Source organism: Lynx canadensis, chromosome A2 (genome assembly GCF_007474595.2).
Source record: "Lynx canadensis isolate LIC74 chromosome A2, mLynCan4.pri.v2, whole genome shotgun sequence".
Taxonomy (NCBI): domain Eukaryota; kingdom Metazoa; phylum Chordata; class Mammalia; order Carnivora; family Felidae; genus Lynx; species Lynx canadensis.
This window is the reverse complement of record NC_044304.2, coordinates 134,968,419-134,993,415: the sequence shown is the minus strand read 5'-3', so window position 1 is coordinate 134,993,415 and position 24,997 is coordinate 134,968,419. Positions and strand designations below refer to the sequence as shown.

Sequence of the window (24,997 nt, the reverse complement as noted above, 5' to 3'; positions counted from 1 at the left end):
TTTTTCCACTGATTACACCTGGCATGAAATGGAGGTTCAATACACTTTCACTGAATGAATGAATGGGGTGAATGACTAATTGGTTTAGTGTAATCTGGGCATATAGCAAGACTAAAATCAAGGCTGTAGGGTAAAAAAAGAGAGAGAGAAGATGTGGAACCAGAGAAATAGTGGGTATGAATGGAGCCACTGAATAAAACCAGGATCGAGTCCTGGGAAGGTGAAATGCAGAAGAGCAGGAATCCAAGAGGAGAACTCATTGTAGACACAGTTAAGAAGCAGAAGCAGAAGGTCAATACCTGGGAAAGTAGGTCAGGGAGTTTGGAAAAGGGAAGCTAAATCAATCTCCCAGATGACAGGCACTGACATGTCTAGAACTGCTCACAGGCCAGCCATATATATTGAAGGCTTTACTCAGCCGTAGATATTACTCACCACCCTGAAAAATGTGGGCCCAGCATATGAAAAATTCAGATAGTGACACTTATCTTCATGTATTTATTATGCCCCAAGTAAGACTTTCATGTAAATGATAATAGCTAATAGTAAATTAAAAACACCACTTCTAGGCAAGTTCTCATCCTCCTCAGGGACTATTTACCAGCTGCTCTTTGTATAGTGAATACACAGTACAATGCTGATTAAACCTTGGTTCATCCTTACTGCCACAAAAAGAGAAATCAGTAATTAATAAATCTATTATTTGCTCTTATTAAACACCTTCCTTTCTATGTAAATCACTAATTGCCAATAATTTACTAAATAAGTTAACTTAAACAACATTTCAGGCAAATCCAAAAAAAAAAATCATGATAAAAAGCAAGGGTTCATGTAAAATCTAATTCTGAAGAACAGTGAGTTACTATTTACAGCATTTGCTTCCAAGATTCACTTTTTCTTTATTTCTAAGTATAGCAAAGACGGAATCTAGAAATAGGCCAACAATTACCATAGGAACACTTCCTAGAAATGAACACGTTTCACTGTAGACTTTGTCTTTAGCTCAATGATACATCTAGTTATCTTAAGAGCTTGAAAGCAACTATGCTCGAGTGATACTTGGTTACCTGAAGGTATTAAAATACTCCTCTTCCCATGCCCCAAGTCTGCATAATGTTACTGTACTTCTTCTAACAATCAACTGAACATCTTCTAAATTTATTCATCAACCAAGTTATCCATAATAATCCATGATGATTTTAAGGGGAAAAAAAGAGGGATACTGATAAAAGGTAAATAATGTAATTTGTGGAATAGAAAGGCAAAAGAAAGGAACAAAACTAGAGAATTTAAGAATGAGAAAAAGGATAAAAGGGAATAGAAATGAACTCCCAAAATATTCATCTAAAAGTTTTCCTCCTTGATTTTTTTTTTTACCAATGCAATAAAAACAGATTTTCTGTTGCAGAACATTCCCTAAAATGAAATTTTAAAACAGCTTTGGAACAGCATACTATATCTCTTTTACAGATCATTGACTTAATGAAGATTTTTCTTCATGAGCATAAGTGGGCAAAAATGCAAATCAACAGTCCTTAATGCTCCAAAGGCTTTGATTAGTCCCAGAGGTGTATATTTTCTAAAGCATGCTTTCAATAGAAGAGCTACTCTTCACAAATCATCTAAAGGGCATCCTCTTACTATTAATGCTGTTAAATTAATTCTCAAAGGTCAATTGCTCACACCGTGGGATACCTCTAATGACCTAAAAGGGATGAACAACTACAATAATTTTCTAAATAGAACTCATTTTAATCTACATTAATTTAAAAACAAATGTTACTACTTCCCCAGGAAATAAACAAGTCACAGCTTTGTTTAAAGCTCAAATTTTAGGTGGGTAGATTTTTTTCTTTGATATCCACATTTCCCAGTATGTACCCCATTTTTAGGGAGAATAAAAGTATACACAGATTACTGTACCTATATTTTGCTTTTACAGATGACTGGGTATTGTGGATCGAACAATGTCCTCCAAAAAGAAATTCTGAAGTCCTAACCCCTGACTCCTGTGAATGTTTCGGAAATCGGGTCTTTGTGGATGTAATTAAGTTAAGATGAGGTCATAAATCCAGTTCTAAATCCAACATGATTGGTGTCCTTTACAAAAAGATGGAAATTTGACTGCAAAGACATACACAGGGAGAAAGAATGTCACGTGAAGGCAGAGGCAGAGACTGGAGTGATGGCCAGCAAGAAAGAACTCTTTCCTAGAGCCTTCAGAGGGAGTATGGCCCTACCCACACGTGGATTTCAGACTTCTGGTCTCCACAACTATAACAGAATACATTTCTGTTGTTTAAGCCACTTAGCTTGTGATACTTTCTTACAGACTGTGACATTTTAGAACTAAGAAAGCATGGTCTCCTAAAATCAAGTAAATAAAATGTTTCAAGGAAGTTGTGATGACCTGTGTCAAGAGAAAGACCAGGATATTGAAAGAGGTAGTGTTCAGAGAGAAAGAGTGAAACTAGAATGAGGGAGAATGATGTGAAGATCTGCAGAAAACTACAAAAAAGAGGGGAAACAGGTGATAAAGTCTGTGAGCATATGGTCAACTTTCAAAGGAGCTCTAGGTTTTAGGGCAGAGAGGCAGACAGTGATCTGGAAGCATGCACAAGGACCAAGGAAGACCACTGCCCCACATCAGGACTTCACATTCTCCTCTCTTTCTCATCACTCCAACCAACACCCCACCAAAACCTTCAAGTTCATTTAGTCTTCATGTCCCAGGGTATCTCTTCAGGGAATCCCATATAAGACAAACAACCTCCCAAATCAGCTTGGTCCAAGAAACTGATCAACTCTGGGGATGCCACAGAGCACTGTGCTCACAGTAGTGGAAGCTCAGACTACTAACAAGACTGAATAAATATTCAATGTCTACCCCAAAACAGATCTACTCTCTTTAGGATTCTTCAGGTCAATGGTTCTTAGTGAGGAATGATTTTGTCCCCCAGGAGATATCTAGAAACATTTTTGGTTGTCACACTGGGGAGCAACAAAGGGACAGGTTACTACTGGTATCTGTGGGTAGAGGGCAGGGATGCTATTAAGTATCCTACAATGCATAGGCCACCCACTACAAAGACTTACATGGCCCAAAATGTCAACTGTACTGAGACTGAGAGACTCGAGTCTAGACCAAATGACCTGGGGCAAGAGGAGCTCTTGGGTTCTTTCATATGGGCAAGGAATCCCATCCATACCAGTTTATCTACAACAGTTCTGACAGGGTATGGCTACAGGGCCAAACCAAACAGTTAGCCTTATGACTTCTATTCCAAATCTACTCAAATAGGGCCAGGAAAAGCTAGGAAAAAAAAAAAATCCTTGAGGTTAACTAAATGGTAAAAGTTAAAAAGAAAAAACTGTGTCCTATATCAGATGTTAGAGAAGCAATTTTAAAATGAGAACAAGCAAAAAGGCTTTTCTTTAAATTTAAGAAAGCAGAAAATGTAACCCTTTCATTTTGGATAAATAATACCATATAGTAAAATTCAAAAGTCAGCATGCTTTCTTAGTTCTACCCACTGCAGAGCATTCCTTCAATAAGATGTTTCCATATTCTTGACTATAAAATGAAGCTAATTAAAGTGAGTTTTTTGAGACGATATCCTAGGAATTAAAAATAATTGATTTGTTGCTTTTTAAATGAGAAGCCAAGAATCTTCACATTAAGGAGCTTAGGTGTTCGTACCTCATCAATATTTCACCTATAGTATCAGTATTTTACTAGATCCATAATCATCCACAGTTGTCCTTCCCGGAATTCCCATTCTTTTTTTAGGCTATCTCATCAATTAACAGTTTTTCCTTCCTTTAAGGGGTTTCCAGAGAATTGTTTTGAAGTGTCTACTTTCTACATGGAAAGCATTCTGACTCTACCATTTCTATTTCCATTTTAAAATCTGCTCTAAGAAAGTTTCAACCAACATATATGGGGTAGGATTGCTGTGTATTCATAAGAAATTAGATCCTCCTGCCTCAGTGTTTTATCAGCAGGCTGCCTAGAATCCAGTGTGCTGTTTTATCAGAGGAACTTTTGCAGCAAGATGGTTTATGTGCATGTTATTAAAGGAGTAAACCCTTCAGTGAGGTCCCCATTTATATATGACCCTGACCTGAGAGGAGTCAGGTCTGACCATCAACTGTTCCCACAAGGCTGAGGCCAGCTGCAGCTTTAACAAACACAGGGGTCCTCAACCTCCATCCTCCATTTGGGTGCCAGGAGTTTGTGAAGGAAAGAGCACTACGAATATTTCTCTTCAAAACACATCTCCACAATGTCTGACAGTGTCCCTCACGGGACTGTTACACGAGTAGGGCCCATATCTACTAGAGGCTCTATATACACAGTCAAAAGGTAACCATACTGGTATTCCAATAATAAAACAGAATTCTTTAAGGAAAGTAACCCAAGAAACACATGTATACATTCAGATACACACACATATATATCTGTGTGTGTGTGTGTGTGTGTGTGTGTGTGTACATATGTAATAGGAAAGATTGCTTGACTTACTAACTGATTTATTCAAGAAAAAAAAACATCAGAAATGTCTCAAAATGTCCATCAGGGGAATGGTCAAGCAAATTATATCATACTTGCATAATAGAGAAAAAATGGGGGAAAAAATGTGAGCGTGTCTACCATGTGTCAGGTGTTTTTATATTATCTTATTTCATTCTCCCCAGTGCTCCATCAATTACCCTTTTAGGTAAGAATCACTAACCACGATCTACAGAAGACAAATGAAAAGCCCATAAAGAAAGTTGCCCTGGGTCACAGAGCTAGCGAAGAGCAAAGCTGACATTCACATCTAGGTTTTCTTACTCTCTGCCCAGCATTCATTCCACTGCATTCCAGATTTTCCCCCAAGATCTACATTTGGACTAAGTCAATAAATGGAATTGTAAATATGAAATAAAGTTAAGCAAAAGTCAAACGATAGCATGAATGTATTGGTTTCAATCATACGAAACTGTATATGCATATACTAAAACTGATGATAATCAGAATGAAACTGACAGAAAAAAATGGAATTGAAATTACCCCCCCCCCGTTTGTTTTTCCTATGAAGTTGCTTAAGCACATAATAAAGAAAATCACCCAAATCTGCTCCTCCATACATGCCTGTTCCGGCCTACCTAAGGTTAAGAAAAGGCAATAAATTTAAAACACCTTGTTAAAGGCTGAATGTGGCTGGGCCAGTTTAAGATAAATATCCCATCCTTCATAAAATTCTCAGCTCTTTCAGAGACAAAGGGACTGGCAGAGTTTCTTCACTGTATCAAAAGATGGAATTTCTGCAAGTTAAAAAGCTTAGAGAGCAAGTTCATGTCTCTACAGAACTTTCCTTTTGTAAAAATTAGCACTTACACTGTATGACAAACATTCTTTAAATTCTCCCCTCAACCAAAAGAATTTAATCCTAGGACATCCCCTTTACAGTGGCTTTGCCCACAGAGCATCTATCACCTTGAGTCAAATAGAATTATCTTGGAATCCCCCTCCTCTTGTCCTCTCCTCAGATCTGGGAGCTATACCACTGTTTAATTGAGTAGTCAGACCCAAACACGGATCTCACCTTTACATTAGGCTGTAACTTGCAGAAATAACTAGGGGTGGGCCTGGATGGAGTGCAGGCCCTGAATAACAGAGTAACTGGGAATTTGTATGAATAACTGCCCTTCCAAAGATAAACTGAGAAGTGGCTCACTAGAGGTTTACACAGTCCTGTTCCCAAACCCGAAAGCTGAGAACCAGGCAAGATGTCACTTTAATCTTGTCCCTTGGTTCTTTCATTTTTATAATGGGCGGTTACCTATGTCTCTTGATTCAGGAAGACAGTACATGCATGAAGTGTTGGCAAAGGTTTTCTGAAATTGTTTAAAAAAAAAATGGTTTATAAATACAATTCACATTGGTGTCAGCTTCTTTATGAAAAAGTATTTCTTAATTAAAAAAAAATGTGGAAGTAAAAGTTCCTCTACTGATTTCCCTTAAAACTACTGTTTTGATTTAAAGTTACATATTAATAGTCTGTCTTGGTTCTCTCTTGTTTTAAAACTCTCACCTACTTCCTCTTTTGTTATGTTGACTACTAGTGATAAAATATCCTGATGCAAGAATCTAGGAGAATGCTTGAAATGACCACAATCAGATTAGATCATAATATTAAATTCGAGGGTAGCAATTAATTAGATCCATAGTTTTTCAAATCTTCCTGACTGTCCACACACACAAAAAAAGTCAGTTAGCTAAACTAACTGATCTCATTCTTGGTTTCTGGCTACAGCTCCACAGGTTTAATAATAAGCTCACCTACTGAAATTTCCTTAAGATGCCAGTCACTCTACTGAAAGCTTTGCATGTTTTATCTCACTTAATCTTCACAATAATCCTTAGTAGTAATTTTTTTTTTGTTATTAGTATTGTTAAAGTTCTTGTTATCTAACCCCATTTCACAGATGAGGAAACAGGCACACAGCAGTAGACTCACTGGCCCAAGATCATTCACCTAATACACTGGGAGCCAGAGCCAACTCCCAGACTGGCTGGCTCCAGCAACCATGGGACCACCGTGCCATCACTGCTGCTCTCTGCAGCCATGCAGTGGCTCCTCTGGCCATTCAGGTGGCTCCTCCTTCTTTAAGTCAGGTACATTGCTACTGTTCAAACACAAATTTAAACTCACATCTCTCATCATTTTCACTGCTTCCCTGGTCCTCCCGAGTCTTCTGGCACACATTGCTAGCCTTCTTTTGATGTAGACCAAGACGTTGGTATCTCGTCCTGAAAAAGGAAATATGAAACACCACAATTTAAAAATACAAAAGCTTTCAGCTGAGCAGCAAGAAAAAAATACAGAGGCTCCTGTGCCATACCCTTAAAGGAAAACCTCAGAGAGAACAGAGTGCTCCTTTGGCTTTTTCTTACTGCCAGGAGCACTGACAAGTTTGTTAATAGTAAAACGCATACAGTGTAGTCAAAGCACTTAGACTTCCAAAGGTCAAATCATGTGACTGATTACCTAATCCATACTTTTGAGTTAGGATGTTGAATATTTGATAAATAAAATCATCTGCCACAAAGTGCTGGGGAAATGAGCATACCCATATTGAATGTGGTTTACAAGCAAGCATTCCATATTCTTCAGTTTGCATGCTTTTGCTGAACATGCAAAGAGGTGAATCTCAGGTTGCATCTTGATCAACTTTTTTTTTTTTTTCCTGCTTGACATTAAGTCTGGAGAAGCCTCATCTTGAACTTCTGTTTTATATTATTCTTTCCCTAATACTAGTGACATCATAATCATCTCCAGGTCCCCAAAGCAGTCTATTTTAGATGGCAATATAACACATTCCAGATATGACAATAGAGTATGTAACAAAATGAAAAACTACCCTAGTGTTACAGAAAGCATTGACAAGCTAACTAGTTACAATAATAGTCACTAAAATGGCACTAAAAAGTACATTAACAACTTCTCATCTTAATCTTTTAATTATATGTCTTTTTGGATATGTTTCTGAACCAGTGAGAACATGCATTCATTTAATCCTCAATAAAATTACCATGTTTTAGAAAAATATGACACACCTGTTATAGATTAAGTACATGTATAATACGCAGCTATTAAAAGATGTTAAGACCAAAGTCCTAACATTTCAAGTTTTAAAACAATGAGAACAAGATGTGTGCTGAAAATTTGCCAAGTGCCTACAAATTATTTTAAAGATGTGATTATATTTTTTGGATAGATGTAGGCAACAGGTTGAAAGGATTTAATTTACAGAAAAAAAGGAATAAAGAAAATTTCTTAAGTTATATTACAGTTTATGTAATGTTATGTGTTAATTCTCATTTAGTTCAGAAAATAGACATTATTATACACATGCCTTCAAAATTCATTCTTATAAATTTTTTAAAAAGCAAGATACAGATGTGATTAGAAACTTGATTAACATATATACCTACTGCTTATAAATAAATATACTTACTGAATACAAAAAAAAAAAAAAAACCTGTGTATTATTGTGTTGTGTGGACATACTCATGTATACACACAAAAAATCAAAGATCTCGCTGTAACTTAGTTATAAAGACTAATGCACCCAGTCTCTGTGTCAAATACAAGGTTAGCACTAAAATTTAATTTTATAATCTCAAATATGAAGGCAATGCAATCCTACTCCCCAAGATGCAGGAGGGAGAAATTCCACCTTAATGAAACAACCTGAAGTCTGAATGGACAATGAAAGGATTGCTACATTTCTACTTAAACAACCAACAAACTGACAAGTCAAGTGGCTCAAGGAATTCCAGAAACAATTTTGTTGTCTTGTTTTTTTATACCATCCCCCCAAAATATCACTGACCCTCTGTTTAGTGTACTAAAGTAAAAGGTCTCATTTTAAAGAGTTATCTTAAACAAAAGCAGCCACTATTTTTAATATAAGAAAGAGAAATAATTATGAACCCATCCATGGCTTTTTCTCTCTGGAAGCCAATACCAAAGGGCTAAATACTGAGATAATCACCAATAACGGTGATACTCTTAGTTGTCCTATTTCAACCCATGCTGTAGAAGACTCCTAAGAGAAAACCTTTGATTACGTTAACATGAATTTAAGTCCTGTTTCCCAACTAGAACTTAAGGTATGGGGCAGAGAAACAACTAATAAACAGAGAAATACATAAGAATTCTTGGGAGAAAGTTATCATTAAAGGTTATTACCATTTATTTCTGGAGTTAAGAATCTCAAGAGCAGGAAAGAGAATCTGAACATTAAGTGAACAGCAATAAAGCTATAATTATGTACTGTGCTCTTATGGAAAGGAAAAAAATTAAGAAGAAAGGCAAAGGGGCACCTGGGTGGCTCAGTCGGTTAAGCGTCCAACTTCAGCTCAGGTCATGATCTCACAGTTTGTGGGTTCTGAGCCCCGCATCAGGCTCTGTGCCGACAGCTTAGAGCCGGGAGCCTGCTTCGGATTCAGTGTCTCCCTCTCTCTCTGCCCCTCTCTTGCTCATGCTCTGTCTCAAAACTAAATTAACATTAAAAAAAATTTTTTTAAAGAAGGCAAAAATTAATATTTATTCTCATCTATGAGAATCCTGTTTTGAACTGGCCCAAAAGTTTGTTCCGATTAATCGTGTTACAGTTCTGATCTCCCATCACGTCAACCTGGAGAAAACCTTACTATGTTGGGCTTCATACTGGGATCCGTGATGCTGTAGCTGCTGAGAACGCCGGTAACAGCCATCTCCAGCCTTCAGGGCCTGCTTAAACAGCTTTTCTGCTTCAGCAATGGTTGTTGCTTCCTCTTCAGCCAAGAGAATATAAGCAGTTGCACACCTGTCCATTCAGATAACAGCCACCATCAATTACAAATCCAAGGACACTGGAATAGCTGTAGGAGTACATGCAGAAGGGCAAGGAGTTATGCCAAAAACATGCAGAGTGGCCAACTGGTTCATGCACCCCTGGTCTGTAGTTGTTGACACAAAATAATGGCACAAAAGAAATGTCTGTATTTTAGCTTGAAAGGTAGGATGTGTAGTGTTAGGAGCTTGGGGCTCACGTATGGACTCTGCCCCTTATTAGTATGTCACTTTGGGCAAGTTATTACTCTGCCTCCCTGATAGAGAACAACATGGAATCTATTTGTTCACACTGTTGTTGTGAAGGTTAAGTAAGGTGATGCATGTAAAGTGCTCAGTACAGTAGCCAGCATGTGGTACATAATCAACGTCAACTGACAGTGGCAATGATACTAGCTATTGTGAAATATCTCCTTCCAGCTCTCAAAGTTAGAGATCCTATATATAAGTTTACTGCTATTTACTAAACACTGATTCTCTTTAATATAAGGGTTTCTTCAGAATGAGAAATTCATTAAATCAGATAAATTACTGATTAAGACAACAGCGCTTCAACATCTCATTAAGTTAGCACTGATGTTCTGCCAGAGAACACTGGAAGAACCTACAGGTAGTGTTGTTTCTGAAGAGCTCAAAATCTGAGTCAGCCTCAGTAGTGAACAAGAGTTAAATCTCACGCCTTTAGCAATAATAGCTACCACCTGTTGCGTAGTATACATTAAGCACTGTACCAGGCACTTAACATATATCGTCTCATTTAATCCTTTCAACAACCTCTAAGCTAGGAAGCCAGAAAGGATAAGCAGTTAACTAACAAACACGGGAACTCTTGGAAATTTAAACCTTCCCAATCATGTAAGAACAACCCAACTGCCAAAGAAAGGGAATGTAATTAGGAAATGGTGACGCCAGAGCAGACCGTACAGGTCCCGATCTGCACCGATCCCTTTGTTTTCCTTCTTCTCCACTGCCCCTCTTGTGGTCATTTCCCTACTTATCAGAACCTCCATCAGACCACAGGAGAGAAAATAAACAGAAAATGAAACCAAATGTTGCTTTTACCATTCATAAACTGCAACAGCCAGCTAGGAAAAGGAGGCTGAACTTACAGCTAATGGGAGGTTTGGGGTTACTGGTTAATCTTAGCCTTGAGGAGGGGTCTTATAAATTCTTTAGCCAATCCCTTTAATTTCATGCAGGACTAATCAATGGGGCTTTAGGCAGAATGTGGTGTACGAGGGAGAAAAATGCCCAGAAAAATGCTGTAAAAACCAATTACTATGGAGGGCAGCCGATACATGACTTGGAAAGAACAATAATGATCCTGAAACTGCCCAGTGATTCACTACAGAAAATAACGGGGATAGGGGGATAGGCATCAGGAAGCAACACTTAAGGCTTCAGATGCTGACATATAAATATGGGTCAAGGGTAATGAAGTGAAAACTGAGATTATAATACTGAGTGGTAGATATAGTATCAGAGGAGTTAGCTCTAAGGTTATAGTTGGTGGGCTGGGAATTCAAGATAGGTTGGGGCAAGTTGCTTGCTTTATATACATTTCAAATAGTATTCTTAGGAGAGGCAGAGTAGCACTACTAGCCAAGAAAACATGTATCTATGTGGAAAGTCATGAGTCTGGGGTAGAAACATGCTAAGAGCTTGTGAGTGAAGGAGAAAGAGCAATAGAAGTGCTAATGGTTGGGGAGTACAGAACGACTGCTCAGCTCAATGGAAGATATCGATGATGCATCCTTGTCACAACACAATACACATACAGAAGCAAGAAAGTATGGTGATGGGGGTGTCAACCATCCAGATATCTGCTAGAAGAAGTCTCGTTTGGTTAGAAGTAGGGCACCCGACAGGTTCTTGACTTACTTTGGTAACAATTTTATCTCCCAGATGGTAGAGGAAGCAATTAGGGGAACTTCAACTCTGGACCTAATTCTGACCAAGAAGAAAAAAATAGTTGGTGAAATGAAAATTGATAGGAACATTCAGAGAGAGTTACTATGTCATTTTGGAGTTCACAGGTAATCAAAGAGGGTAAGGTGGACTTCAAAAACTTCAAAGAAAAGAGATATGATTCAATGGCATGAGACTCCGAAGGAAAAAAATGGTTTAAGAGGGTTGGGCAGCTTCCAAATGTCCACCTGTAACCGTAGTCACAAATGAACCTCTCAGGAAGAAAAGAGAGGTGACAATTAAGTAATCAATATGGCTGCACAGAGATCTCTCACAAGGTCAGATGTTTAAAGGACATGTAAAAAAAGATGGAAAGAGGGCATGTAATGAAGGACTACAAGAGAGTGGAATGAAATTATAAGAATAATGTCAGGAGAGCTAAAACTCCAAAAATTACCTGAAGCTTGCAAAGCAAAATAAAGACAAAACAAAATGCTAAAGACAACCATCTATTCCCTGTTTTAAAATTATGTTTAAAACCCTATTACCACCCCCATTTCTCTAAAACCATCGCAAAAATAAATAAGCAAAAAAGACAAACAACACAACAACCACATCAAAACAAGAAAAGTTTATAGTTAGTAGCAGCAGATAATAAAGAGAATGCAAAACTCTCTGACTTCTATTTTGTTCCTGGCTTCTCCATCAAGGAGCATGATTGTCAGGCTGAAAAGGGGAGAAGAAATTAAACTCTCATGGGGGTAAAAAAGATGTAAGATAGCAAATAACTGATCAATTCTAAGTGAATTACTGTACTGGGATGGGTAAATCCCAGGAAGCCAACAGACCCTGTAGTCAGGCCATGGAAGTGCTCTCTGTGAATAGTTAAGGAATCACAAAGAATGGACAGGTGCTAGAAGATGAGATGACAAATGTAGTAAAAATGTTCAAAAGGGGAAGAAGGCAGACTTCCCAAACTACAGAACAGTGATTTGGAAAGAGATTCTAATGGATTATTAAAGGGATGGTCTCCAAGCATTTTTAAAAGAAAGTGGTGAACACTTAAATCCGCTAAGAAAAACTAAATCAGGTTGTGCTATCTTAATTTACTTTAAAGGATTTACTATACATTAAAGATTCATAGCTACAACTGGTACTTTTAAGATCAAAATGCAGAAACCTGAGCTGAATCACAGTGTTAACTGGGTGGCCTAGTTAATTGGTTGACTGATACCAAAGGATGATGACTCATGAAGACATGAACCTGAAGAACAATTTCTATATGCCATGTCACAAGGTTCCACCCCTGAGCCTGACATTTCTATCAGAAACATGGATGACACACAGAAGGCAGGCATATCAAATTTGTAGATGACAAGAAACTGGAAAATAAATATGTTGTATGGCAGAATCAGAAACCAAACAGATCAACAGGTTACAATGGCAGGACTTCCAATTCTCAAGTGAATCTTTTTTCTAAGACCTCCAAAGAAGAATCTGTAACTTTCTTCAAAAAAAATCATAAAATAGTTTAACAATGACCACTTGGCAGGGAGAATGTCGAGGTGATTCAAGCACCAGATGGGTGGTTGAGCTAAATGACCTTTAAGGTCTCTGCCAACCCTGAGATTTTATGACTTCAATTTTAAGAATCTTTCTCATTTTCTAAGATCTCCAGAATATTTCCCAGCCTTCCTTGGTAACCCACAGAATGTTTAACAACACTAATGACAGCATTTCCTCTTATCTTTGTCTTGATCTTGAAATACTTCAAAAGTGTAATTTTTTCACCTTATGTTTTTGTTATCTTTTCCCCACAAGCAGATCTACCTAAAAAATGTGATGGCACAGATGAGCATTCTACATCTGAAAAAATTTCCCCATGTTATAGTTATGTGAAGAACTGTTTTTATTTTATGTCTTTGCAATATCCCACAGATAGTCCTTGAAGGGCTAAATAGCCCTTGGAAGCTATTTAAGTTAGGGTCATAGCAAAGCCACTGAATTGCTCTCTAAAATGACTAAGACCACCATCACATGGATGTCCTTCGCAAAAAAAATTTTTTTTACAAATTAATAACCCCTAAAACAATCCTCAAGTTCAAATGCATAATTTAATATAAGTATACCATTAATGAAAACTGAATACATTCAGCAAAGGATGAGATTTCCTTTTTAAAAGCAAGATTTGTCCCCCACTTACTCATTTATCTCTAAGGCTTCATGAGCTGCAGAAATCCTAGCTTGGGGGTTTCTCTCTCTCCAGGCTTTCTGCATTACTGTTTTACAAAAAGAGGAAAAAAGCATGTCCATCAATATACATAATTAGAAGACTCACCACAGGACAATAGTTAAATTAATAGCTTTCAGCTTGAATGCAAGAGAATATTTCACTTACTAAGGAGGTGAGCCCAAATCTCCAAAATCACACAAATACACTCTAATGTGCTATTCCATTGTCCTTCCTTTGATGATAGCAAACCTTTCTTGTGCTCTTAATACTACAGGTCTAAATCTTATAGATTAACCCGTGGTCTATAATCTTAGAGGTTTAATCTTGATTAAGATTTCTTTTTTCTTACTGAAGTATTAGTTGACACGCAATGTTACAGTAGTTTCAAGTGGATAACAATGATTTGCCAAGTCTACACGTTATGCTATGCTCACCACACTGGTTAAGGTTCCTTAATCAAGAAAGGAAAAGACATTCTAAAAGAGATTTAATATTTCTTTTGTTCATTAATGTCATTTGTCGTTAAGAAACATATTTTACACATTTTTATATGAGATTGTTACTAATCTCTTCCTTCTACTTAGGCACAACATAAGTTCTATTGTTCATTTTCCCAAACACTATAGGCTCTGGGTATTAGGACTTTGTAAAACCATATGAAGAATTATGAGTTGGATCAGAAAAAAAAGTGGTTTGGGGCGCCTGGGTGGCGCAGTCGGTTAAGCGTCCGACTTCAGCCAGGTCACGATCTCGCGGCCCGTGAGTTCGAGCCCCGCGTCGGGCTCTGGGCTGATGGCTCAGAGCCTGGAGCCTGTTTCCGGTTCTGTGTCTCCCTCTCTCTCTCTGCCCCTCCCCCGTTCATGCTCTGTCTCTCTCTGTCCCAAAAATAAATAAACGTTGAAAAAAAAAAAAATTAAAAAAAAAAAAAAAAGAAAAAAAAGTGGTTTGGTCTTTTGCTTAATATGTGTATCTGTTCCCAAAGTTTGCTGCAAACACGGTTTCTAGATACCAGAGCAGTTTGTGTATATACTGTGCAAAGCTCAATGCCTGGTATATTTATTGGACTATGATATTCTACCACGATAAACAGTACCTTTTTAAAAAGAGCAACAATCTCCATACTTGTTTTATCAATATGTATCTTTGAAGTTAGCTTTTCAGGTGCATGTACACATTCCTCTTTTTAAAGATTTTTTTTTCACCTATTTAAGTTTGGCAATATAAAAAATGTCAGTAGGATTATTTAGATCTCAAACCAAATGAAATGCATGCCAAACAAAGCCCTTTCCAGGTTGATAAACAAATATGGATTCCAATAGCTAAGGCCATGACGCCATTCACTGCTAGTGAACCTATAAATAGGCATACAAATCACTACAATATATTCATTTATCATTTGGATTCACTTAATCTTAATTTCTAACTACAATATCATCGAAGAGACATGACCCTTCATTCTACCTCAATCAAGGATTTAATTAGCTTCGCATAAGATTTATGGGCACTGAAGAGAGCATTTAGGGATGAGCACTGGGTGTTGCATAGAAACCAATCTGACAATAAATTATATTTAATATTTAAAAAATAAAAAAAGAAATATGTAAATCCAATGTTACTATATATTTTTTAAATAGTATTTTAAATCATAACAAGAAGACTCATTTCTACATTGATACTTCATCATGATAAATCCTTTAATTAAGTACCAGAATTCTGGGTTCTGCCAGCCAATCTCCAATTTAATAATTTATTCACTGGGGGGGTGTGTAGAGCAGATATTCTAAAAGCAATAACCTTAGTACTTAAATCAAAAGCCCTCCCACTCAGCAACTATCTAAAGGAGTGTCCATACTTGCATCTGCAGGACGCAGGTGGTCTGAGTCACAAGTAAAGAACGTCTGGTGGTCCTGGGCAGAGAGATTCATGTCATAGTAAGTCAGAGGCTCTCGTCCTGTCACCCAAGTGTACCTGGTAAAGGGGAAATAGATGGTCAGACACTTGGAAAGCAAGACCTACAAAATATTAAGCTGCATAGGAAACTGAATATAAAACATTAACTGGGTACAAAACAGTTTTGCCAATGAATGAAAAAAAAGTTTTTTTAATCATCCTGTTCTCCCTTTAGGAGGTCTATCAGCAGGAAACAAGTAAACATTTTCCCCTATATTTTTCTCTAAAAATTTTACTAGCACTAGCTAATGAAAACTTTCCCTCATTACTCTTATGAATAGGCATTTCCCAAAAGCCATGAAAATTCTGATATGCCTAATTACTTTGCAAAATTAAATTCCAACAAAATTTCTATGACATCTTTATAACCATGCTCTAGGTAAGCTTCAAAATATTTTGATTGTATAATGCATAATGAAAATAATAAGTGTAATAGAAAATTTCTAAAAACTACACATTTTTGTACATCATCCCAATTCTAATCCCCAAATAACTATAAAACAGAAAAATCAAAACATTTGAGGATTGTATCAAAAAATAGAAGCACTACACAGACTGTTACAATGACCCCTAAATGAACCAGCAAAAACATTTGCTGCTGTCTTTACTCTCTGAACTAGACCCATTTGTTTCCCAAGCTGTCAAAACACTTACCGATTATATTCAGCGCCCCTAAATAAATTCAGTGGATTTCGCCATACTTTGCATTCTGCAACAAAGAGAAATATGAAAATGTTACACAGAGTCCAGACACACTACAAGCTAATTAATTCAGCAAAACACCCTTCCTGGCCATTTGATAAGATAATTTTATTCTCCATCCTCTACATGGGAAGCAACGTGGAAAAACTCTGAGTGGTTGATCAGGAAACAAAGCTCAGGAACCAGGACTTTGGAAAAGTTCTCCCTAATCTCTCTGGGCCAAAGTTTCCTCATTTGCTAAATCAAGGTATATGCCAACATCAGCTAGTTCATAACTTCAATAGTCATTTCACAAGGTCTACACAGATTCTATAAATTTACTTCTGAAATTACAGGTACAAGGTATACTTGTAAGCTAAACTTAAGCTCTAGAGTATAATATGGAGTTATTTAATTAGGGTCTATGTTAATACTGATTTTGTGACAAAGCACCAGGTTACTTTTTACACTGCCATAAAACAGAGATAAGAAAACGAATAAAGTTATTATTTTAGAGAGAAATGCTATGAAAATAAATTGTTTTAAAGCAATAACACTGTTTACTTATACAGATACATGGATTAATCATTATAGTAATATTAGAATTCTAGCATATACTAATAGATTATACATCTTTCTTCCACAAAAACCACAGAAATTTAGAACCACAGGACTTGGTTCAATCATTAGTTTTTAAGACTGTCTTATAAGTGTGTGACTAATAAGCTATAATTCTTTTTAAACAGCCTATGATTAAGACTTTCTACTGATTCAGAATACTACATTTCTTTGAGTGAATAATGTTTTATTAGAAAATAAAATAAGTTAAGAGTACTTAAAACATCTCTGTGTGCGTAATCGGCCAAAAAACACACCCAAAGACATGGACACACAAAAGTGAGCAATTATTGCAGAAATCAAAAGAGCATTAAAGGGTGATTCATTAAGATTCTATCCTCATGCCTGTTATATGCAACATCCATCCTTCCACACCCACTCACTCATCCATCTATCCATCCATCCATCCAATGAGCATTGAGCACTCAATGGGGAAAACAAACAAGTAAACCATCTATTACAATACAGCATGAAAATGAAGAAGATAAAACACTATAGCAACACTTTGTCTATTCTCAATATATTTTTGTTAAAATAGTGAATGAAGGGTGTACACATAACAGGAAGATATGTTTTTATTTAAAGAAGATAAATATATCTTTAAATTAGGGCTGGAGCCCGCCTAAAATTTGCACAATGTTTATAAACTATAGCCCTACATTTTCTGACACTTAGCTTAACTCACCATTTAGGAAATGATCTTTGTTCAATTAATTCAGCATCTTTGAATTTTGTTCCTGAGAAACTGAAATTCTGTAGCTGTCACTTCATATGGCACTAACTAGAAAATTATGCTTTTCTTAAATAATTACTTTTCTTACAGACGTAAAGACCCTGGGAGGGGTCACTAATGAACTCCAGATTATGTCTCAAATCACAGAATCACACCGGTGAGCCAAACAACCATGATACGATCTCTGCCCTTAAGGCTATTTTAACTTTTAGGTCCTCATCACTCCCACCCTTTCCTCAAAGGATGTCTTTCAAGATCCAAAGCAGTCCAATTAAAGCTTCATGAATATTGCAAGGTTTGTATTCAGCATATAACAAACATGTACACAGATAGTACAGAGGTTGCCCATGGTGACATTTTTTGCAATAAAACAGGAACATTTGGGGAGATGCCTCTCCCCCACTGAATTTCATCTGAAATATTAGTAAAAAGGTTACGGGCAAATAATTGTTCTCCAGTGAATACATTATTATATTGGCATTGTTCAAATACTCATTTGAAAAATTTTAAACCAAAATACCTTCAGTTAAAATTTCAACACTATTATATATTGGATACAAATGAAATTATTTCTAAATAAAAATAACTGCAAAGAGACATGGTGTATGTACCTAAAGTATTTTTGAGCAAAACTAAAGATGCAATCTTCGTTTAGGAAGTGCCACAATATAGCCAGCAGGGGGTGCTACAAACATTTTGAAAAAAAACATTTCATTTATGGATTCTATTCCAGAACTGAACTTCTTAAAAGAGTCACTGTTGACATTAAGTGTCATACATACGGTCTATTGTTTCTTCAAGTATCCCTGAAACTTAGAAATGAGGATCTAAGTCACTAACAGATGTAAAATATTTCGAGAAAAAATATGTGATACAGAACTACCTAAGAAATGTCTTCATTAGTTATACCCTTCATTAGCTATGTCTCCTTCAAATTGGTGCAAAACAGGTATAATTTTTTAAAGAAATATGCGATCTAGAGGTCAAATATGAACACATGTCAAAGTTTTACCTGGAATTAGGTCATAGCTATGTTAATTTCTTCTTCGCTACTCTGTTTCATAATCTTATCACTACTACAAAAACTCTCTCAGCCAAGAATCACTATAGAGCACATACCCCATAAATATCAGACTGCTTGATGGTTTCGTGATACCGACAAAAGTTGCAAATGCCAACTGTATTAGAATGTGAAGATTTAAGTCAAGAGTTAAACTCAGATATCCAGAGGATAAGGTTTTTCCACATGAGGTCCTGTTTCTTATCTTATTCATGTCTTTGGGAAATAAATTCTTTATTTAAATCAGAATTAAAATTTTACCTCCAAAAGGAATGTTGCATTCTCCATTAATATCAACAATTTCAGTGCCCTTTAGAAGCCCTAGAAGTTGACAGAGACCCCATCAAGGACTTGCTGATATTACTAGCTCAATTAAAAATATGCCCCAGTACAATAAACATACTCCCTATGGTTCCATCTGTAGCAGTACAGAAGAGTCTCTATCCACAAATGCAGACAGAAATGTTCAGACCCCAGCGTGCATGCAAGAATGCAGTTCAGGAGGAAGAGAAGCAATATATATTGGAATAGTACTTGTTTAATTCCCAAGTCTGCACAATAGATTCCCCCCCTTTGTGATAATGGGATGGTTATGTAAGTTTTTATGTGGGAGACAAAGAACACAGAAAGTAACGCTTACTGCCATCAAGGACTTCTAAAATCAAGCTGCAATCTTTTCTTCAGTCTTCCTTCTCACAATTCCCTACTAAAACTTTCCATCTCAGTGATCGTTATTTCATGCCTTTTGTACTCAGTTACCCCTGTAGAGTGCTCACCCCATCACTCAAAGGACTGTGTGGTTTAAACATAAATAGAATGGCTATGATGCACTAGTCCCTTTGCCAGGTCCTTGGTTACAGAACAAGAGGAGCTTATGGCCTTGGGAGAAAAATAAAAAGGGCATAGAGCTGAAGAAGCTCTACAGAAAGAACAATGTACTGACAGAACCACAGACTTTCCCTTTGTCACAGTCCTCAAAGAAAAAGAGAACTTAATTCTCAGAAAAACCAAGAGGCTCTGAAGTCATAGGGCTTTTATTCACATGGAAGAAAATATTACTCTACATCCAACTTATTTAACTCTGAAAATCTTTATTTTCTAAAAGTTAAAAAAAACAGATATAGAATCTCCACTCCCAGGGCCTTCAAATATATAAATTATTAATTCATAGCCTAGGAAAATTTATTATACTAAAAACTTACCACCCCTTCCCAGAATCTAAAATCTAATGATGGTAATATTATTATTATAAACAGTAGCAACAACAACTTCTGTCATAGCTATAAGCTTGATTTTCATTGAGCCTTTCTCTAAGAGGTTTTAAAGCTCAAGTCATCTATATTCCTTACAATTGTTAGCGGCGTGTAGTAGGCCCTTTTTACAGAAGAGTAAAGCATAGAAAAGCTATATAATTTCCCCATGGCTCACAGCAAATTAGATTAAGGGCCGGTATCCAGACTGTCCAACAACCACCCACTACATGCAACAGACTTATTACCCTGCAACATCATATTTCAAAAATCCTATGACTTCATCAATTAAATTTTCCACTAGCAAAACAGTTTTGAAAACTCCTCTGGGGAAATGTTAAGCACTTTTTAGCAATACTTTTAAACATTTTAGTTTCCAAAGTACAACAGAAAAAGGCTCTAGATAAAGTTTAATCAGATGTATTATGGCAATCAAGATTAACCCCAAGCTGATATATGATTCTGCCATGTATTTATTAGCTTATATGTCTCAGAAATGAATACCCAGTTTTCTACGTCACACAGGCTAATCTTAATCCTTAACAGTAACAATATCCATTTGCTTAAGTAATTAAGCTTTATTTTCATAAGTTTTAAAATAATTATTTTGAAAAAATTAATATAAAGGCACAAAGTAACATGTAGGTAGCTTTCAACTCAACAAATATGTTATTGTCTCTAATTCTATGGAATCAGAAATGGTATAAATAATGATGAGTTTCAAGGCCATTTTTATTGATCTGCTCTATTCAAGATAGTGTACTATTTTCTTCAAGTATTGCTAAAATGGTTAAATCTTTATTGTATCTTCATACATTTCTCATTGATCATTTTTGACTTAAGCCAATCAACTTGACCAAATAATGTGGAAATTGTGAAATAAATTTATTAAATAAATGTTCACCACAGACTAAAACTGTTTTAGGCATTTTCACCATTCAAATAGAGATCAAATCTATACTACAACACAAATTTGAGTGGCAAAAGATTTTAAAAGATATAATAAGCGTTGGCTAAGAGAATCATTTTCAACACCTGCATAGACATGGCAAGGACAAACTGAGTTTTCTCTAATTGAGACGACTAAAGAGCAATGCCAAAGATCCTGGACGTGGCAATTTGCGATTTTGCCAGGGATATATTTGAAATGCAAGCACTGAAAGGCCTGGGCATAAAAGTGAGTCACTGAGCTAAGGAGTAAACCTCACTGAACCCACAGCCATATCTCCAGAGACTGAGCCATCTTCCCCATCATATTCATAGATGGGGAATTCATCATTCATATTCAGTTCATCTGGAGGACACTGATAGATGGCTGTCTTCTGACTTGTTATTTCTACATGACCTCATTGACTCCTCAAACTACTTTGTGAAGTAGATACTGTTGTTATTCCCACATATGCAAATTAAGATACCAAGGAAGGTTAAGTAACTTGCCCAAGGTCACACACTGTAAGTGATGGAGCTGAGAAGAGGGCCACATCTGTCTGACCCCAGAGACTGAGCTCTCAACCATCAGCAATCCTGCCACTGAGGTTTTTCTAAGCAAATCTGGCTAATGTCACTTCTGAAATCATGTCATGTACCACAGTACAGGTTTTTAATGAATTTATTTATTTTAATGCTTCAGTAATTACATTAGTATTGACTTTATAGACCTCACAGAGGATCTAGACTGAACTTTTTAGCTAAGTGCTTGAGACTTTGGACTGTGAAGTGAGACCACCTAGGTTGCCAGCCCTGTGACCTTAGGCAGATGACTTAACTTGCCCGTATGTCAGCTTCTTCAACCATAAAATGGAGATAATAATAGTATCTGCCTCACAGGGCTATAGTGAGGATTGAATGAGATAATAATGTAAAGTGGAAAGTAGGCACTAAGAGTAGAGGTATTATTATTAGAATTATATGGCTTTCTATAAGGAGAATTATTTGCTCTGGTGTTATGAAAATTTGAAGATCTATGAAGGTCTCAGGATATCTTTGCACTCTACCTGAGTTTCTTCATCTCCATTGTTTTTCTTTAATTTATTACCTGGATTTAATCATTGCTTGAACTGCCTCTAGCAATGTAATGAATTTTAATTTAGAATTCCAAGTAAAATCTTATAAAAAGTTTTACATAAAAGATACATATATGACACATACATATTATGTACATATATAAGATATATATTAAGATTAAATGAGATTAAAATGAAATGATTTTAGACAGGAAGGCAAGCAACTATAACCAGAGTTTGTCTAAAGATACAGCTCTGTGCAAGAGGATACTAAAGCCCCTCAGAGAATTTAAACTTGACTTTGGCAAGGATACTTCTCATGTGATGAAGCACCTTGAATTTTTCTAAATATCTTGAAGGTGAATGCTGCAAACCTTTGTCTTTATGGCACCGTACTCAAGAACAGGGCAAATTATCAAACAGATGTTCCCATGAACCTAAATTCAAAATGTTACCAGTCCCTGAGAACCTACACCCCTTAAGACAGGGAGAAGTTAGCCACACTTTAAGTCCTTACCTATCATCAAATCATAAGCTGAGTTGAATTAAGAAATGGCAGTGAGAAACATAGTGATGTGGGAAATACATCAGCAGGGTTTATCAAGAAAAATGGCAGGTTAGCTCCCAAATAAAGAGAAATAAGTGAAATATTCATAAATGTTAACCTAAGCCAAACAACCTAAAATTTGGCTACATTAAGAAGTTATATAATTAACTACATTTTTTTCTCTGACCCACAGATAAAGATAACTACAAATTTTAAAAGAGTCTGCACTCAGGCCACTTTGTACAGATACAAAGTTAAATAAGATATAAATAGCCTGCCCTGTAACAATCATAACCCTCTCACCTTCTCCCCCCCACCTCTCCCACTCCAAACCATTCTTAAGTAGGCCAGGTCTTTCAGCTTTTAACCAAAACAAATGATTCTTTAAGAAAAGAGCTATGAGTCTTAATATACACTATGTATATTACATACACTATGTATGTATGTATGTATGTATGTATATACATAGTGTATAATATACACTATGAGTCTTAATATAGACCAATGTTTATCACTGGTATTTTCAGTTTATTTTTAGCTTTTACAATGATTTTTCTCAAAAAAGCAATTAAACTGCCTTTGCCAATATCCATGGGACTTTGTCAGCCATGTTGTATTTCTTGTAAGATTCAGCAAAGAGTTGTCTTGTCATGATCTAATAAAATCAAAAGATTCACCTATTCATTATTAAGGCAACAGCCATTTTGTTATTATTAAGGGATAGGATTTTTAAACAAATTCCTTATTTTAAGAAAATGTATTATTGATTACCCTCTGTTTTGGACTTTCTTTTTCTTTTACTTAGTTGAAACAAGACTATGAAACAGAAAGTGACTAAGAGTAGAGATAAACACAGACAATGTACTTTAATAATATTTTTCTTATCCAAAAATAAAAATCACCAGAGGAAAAGAGAATTGGAAAATAGTGTCAGTCCCACTATATCTGATACTTCCATACCAGCATGCATGTTTGTTGAGCTGAGTTAGCCAAATTTTAGCTAAAATGTCAAGGAGAAGTGGGCAGACAGAGCCCAAATATACTTAGGCAAGGTAATTTCCACTTTTCTAAATGTAACTATTTAAACATTGTTATGAGATCAGATCATAAATGCTGTATCTATTATAGAGGAAATGAATAGAAATATTGCATGCATGGTAGATATTCAGCAAATACTACTGGAATTGAATTAAAAATAGTCAAAAACTCAATCTTAGCCACGTAAAAACACAGTACAAATAAAACTGAGAATTTCCATGATTTAAAAAAAATGTTTTTTAATGTTTATTTATTTTTGAGACAGAGAGAGAGGCAGAGTGAATGGGGAGGGACAGAGAGACATGGAGACATAGAACTCAAAGCAAGCTCCAGGCTGAGCTGTCAGCAAGAGAGCCTGACATGGGGCTCGAACTCACGACCTGTGAGATCATGACCTGAGCTGAAGTCGGATACTTAACCGACTGAGCCATTCAGGCACCCCATCATGATTATTACTTTTCAATATATTTTTATAAAGGGCTTAGGTGCTTCCTCTAAAAACTGCTATGAAAGCACTAAGAATACCATCAAGACTTATATAATACATAAGGCTTACTTCAAGGCATCCACAGAGAGACAGCAAAATAATAGTGACAGGAAGAAGAGTGTAAACTCATAGAAATGATGCCAAGAAACTTAAATTGGGGAGAGAGAGAATTTTAACGAAAATAAAAATGTATTCACAATGAAGAATGGCTTCAAACGAGGCTGCTTTCCACTTCCAATCTGTTAATTTGCTACGTTTTGTACCATTCCAAGACTATAGTAACTCTAATCAGACCAGAGCACATTTAATCTGTTGGGTTCTCACGGCAGATGCAAAGTGACAGCAGTTATCCACAACTGTTGATGTGATGATGACTAAGTGACCAAGACCCTCCATTACAATAATGCACCACACTTGTTACAGTGGTGGTTACCGTTCTACTTGGCTCAGCTCTTTCTGTTTCTTTCACAAAGTAGGTACGTTGACAAAGTCCCAGACAATTTTGCTACCTGAGTGGTGCCATCTCTCACACATGTACCCTTTAGGATGAAATCAACGTGTACCTGGTGGTGCCCACTGCCACTCACAGCTGGCTGGCAAAGGGTCTATTGAAAGGGCACTGGATCAACACCAGAAATAAAATATATGTGCAATGTTCCTTGATGATTATCACCTGGCTAGACAGGTGGACTGAGTTATGAAATGTGGACTGAGTTACTCTAGGAGAATGAAAAAAACAAAAAGATCTAATCTAGTTCTTTAATTTCTTCCTTTTCATCCTTCAAGTATCAGAACCGGTGTGCTCCCCTTCAAAAAGCAAACTTCTTCTCCAAGTTTTGGTCAGGAACCCCTCTTTTTTTCTCCACAGCTTTGTATGCTCCCCTCATGTAATCAGAGCACTTACCACTGTGTCTCCGTCAGTAGATAAGAGTTCCATGAAGGCAAGAACTTTGGCTTTTTTAAAAATCACTAATACTCATCAGAACCTATATAAGGCCAGGTTCATATTAGGGACTTAGGAAATGTTTACTAAGCTAATAAAGAGACCAAGCTAGGAAATCCTATTCTTCCTTCTTCTTTTATGAATGGAGAAATTACAG

General features: G+C 36.4%; 1 protein-coding gene across 6 annotated transcripts in view; it reads right to left on the bottom strand.

Moving 5' to 3' along the window:
- The window catches only part of ST7 (suppression of tumorigenicity 7), a 252,290-nt gene that overhangs the window by 83,329 nt on the left and 143,964 nt on the right, over positions 1-24,997 (bottom strand). For 4 of the 6 annotated variants that reach the window (XM_030308290.1, XM_030308283.1, XM_030308284.1 and 1 more), the window contains exons 4-9: positions 16,135-16,189; positions 15,383-15,498; positions 13,501-13,576; positions 11,271-11,339; positions 9,209-9,363; positions 6,702-6,799 (exon numbers count right to left, since the gene is read on the bottom strand). In XM_030308290.1, the coding sequence (XP_030164150.1) occupies positions 6,702-6,799; positions 9,209-9,363; positions 11,271-11,339; positions 13,501-13,576; positions 15,383-15,498; positions 16,135-16,189 (569 nt within the window). The remainder of the gene's footprint in view (positions 1-6,701; positions 6,800-9,208; positions 9,364-11,270; positions 11,340-13,500; positions 13,577-15,382; positions 15,499-16,134; positions 16,190-24,997) is intronic. The other 2 variants (XM_030308285.1, XM_030308286.1) reach the window with 1 other exon arrangement.